General features: G+C 39.9%; 1 protein-coding gene across 1 annotated transcript in view; it reads right to left on the bottom strand.

Moving 5' to 3' along the window:
* Window positions 1-2,217, bottom strand: part of LOC106526995 (neuropilin-2) — a gene marked incomplete in the record, with an annotated part of 146,560 nt that overhangs the window by 79,336 nt on the left and 65,007 nt on the right. The window contains 1 exon segment of the mRNA XM_014021745.1: window positions 1,554-1,709. Within this exon segment, the coding sequence (XP_013877199.1) occupies window positions 1,554-1,709 (156 nt within the window).

Genomic DNA, 2,217 nt, shown 5'->3' with positions numbered 1-2,217 from the left:
CACACACACACACACACACGTATGTTCTTGAACCCTGTGGGGACCTTCCATTGATTTCCATTCATTTTTTTTAGACTTTATATCCTAACCCTGACATTTACCCTATAATTAACCTCACAGGTACCTTCCTGACCCTAAAACTAACATAACCCTTGGTCCTAAACCTAACCCTACAACCGTAATTTGCATTTGGACCCAAACCAATTCATATTGGTCCCCATGAGGCTGCTTTTTTGGGGGGAAATTGTCCCCACTTTTAGGAAAAACCCGACACACACACACACTTTTCTTTGTATCTCTTGGAATTCAGCTTGAGGTGGCTTTACAGGGTTATGGGGGAATCAAAGGGGATTATGGGTGGTTACACCGGCGACTAATCTCAAAACACTGGTCATTAATCTGCTTTGCATATTGGATTTTTTACAGTTTCATTTTACAGCCTGACATCAGAAACTCCAGTTGCTATGTGACGGACATTATAAAAGAACATRTTAGCGAAATGATGGACAGTTTGGTTCGCCTTTCTATAAATCCGTTTTCAATGCATTTAGTTTTCAGAAAAAAAAACAGTTTACGTTGCATATCACAGCAAACTCAAAGCTATTTTATCTAAAAATCTCATAAGACTTTAACTATAAAAAAAAGAATTGCTGTAAGTTTACCTCCTTTGACACTTTACTACATCATCTTTCAAAATATTTGACATTTCTTATGCTGCTGTGTCGATTTATCATCTGTTTAGCTTTCAATAAGAGACTTATGGGATCTGTAGTCCACAAAGAGATCCCAGATGGTTCTGCTGAGGAAAACGCACACGTCTGAGTGTGCGTATGCATTATTGTTCATTAAAAAAATGAGGATTTACAGCACAAAGCTAGACGTGGCGCTAGACCGCAGCACAATCATGTGCGACCACGTAGCGTTGGGAGAACGGCTGTGATGGAAAAACCAGCCAGAACCGCTGAAACCAGCCACAGCTCCATTTATTTAATAGCTGCTTCAACCATTAAGACTCTAATTACTGGTTCCATCATTTCTACCTGAAAACCACAAAAATGTAGCCCATTCTCTGACCGTATATCGTGCTTTTACACCTCTGAGAGAAACAACACATAGGCCTGCTCGATAATCAGCAGAAACGCAACAACAAAAGACAGATGTGGTTTTTGAAGGCGAAATGAAGAAAGTGTAAATCTGACGTGAAATATGACTCAGAGATTGGAGACGTGTGTTCGCTCTGGGTTGGTTGTAAACCTTTAAACGGGACCAAACGACTATAAATGGAGAAGCTGGTTAAATTCGGGGCTTGTGGTCAACTGCAGCTGCAGATTTTCCTTCTCCTATTTCTCTACGGCTTCCATGAGGGTACTTATTGAAGCATCTGTGTCACCAGATGTTTTTCTGGTAAAAAAAAAWGTTAGCATTTTTCCCCCTCAATTACGAGTAAATAATTCGCACACGTACAAAAAGTATTCAGTCAGATGAGGCTATAAATTGAAAAAAAAAGACAAAACAGGTTTAAAAGTAGTTCAGTTTTTGTTGTTTGYGCTCACCTTGTGGTTCTTGCCATGCCTGTAGATCATCCAGTCCTCTCCATTAGTGCTGACTTCCAGCTTAAAGGTGGTGACGTAATAAACCTTCTGAGTTTCCTTTGAGACGGCGCCCTGAGTGGCGATCCCTGTCAGGACCTTCAGAGTATGGAGGTCCACCTGTTTGTAGGGAAAGAGGACTTTTATTTAATCACAGCAACATTACGTAAGAGAAACTTCACTTCTCATATATTTTCAATCCCATGTTCAGATCTTCATAAATTAAAAAAAGCATCAAGTCTTTAGAAAAGGATTTCTTAGCATCCCTCTTCTTCCTTCCTCCCCTCATTATTTGCTTTATTGTGTTTTTGTTTTTCCTCTGGGTTAGGGAATCAATAAAAAAAGATCCAGGGCTCATTTTAATTTCCTCCAATACAAAAGCCATAATCACATTCCATCCTGATTGTGGACATTATGCTGCGTGCCTAGCATATAGGGATCATGATGACCAGCTCAGCTTTTTATGCTTATTTTTTTTTTTAGAATTTATGTATAAAATAGGGGCTGCAGTGCTGCCACAAAGGTGTTTGAAAGGTTGTGAACACACCGGGCCTCATGCGAGAACTGTTCGTACGCACAGATTTGATCTTAAGTTGTGCGTACGAGAGATTTAGGAGAATTTGTGGCA

The sequence above is a fragment of the Austrofundulus limnaeus genome, unplaced genomic scaffold (assembly GCF_001266775.1).
Source record: "Austrofundulus limnaeus strain Quisiro unplaced genomic scaffold, Austrofundulus_limnaeus-1.0 Scaffold303, whole genome shotgun sequence".
NCBI lineage: Eukaryota > Metazoa > Chordata > Actinopteri > Cyprinodontiformes > Rivulidae > Austrofundulus > Austrofundulus limnaeus.
The sequence above is the reverse complement of the archived record's forward strand: the minus strand, read 5'-3'. Positions and strand labels throughout refer to the sequence as shown.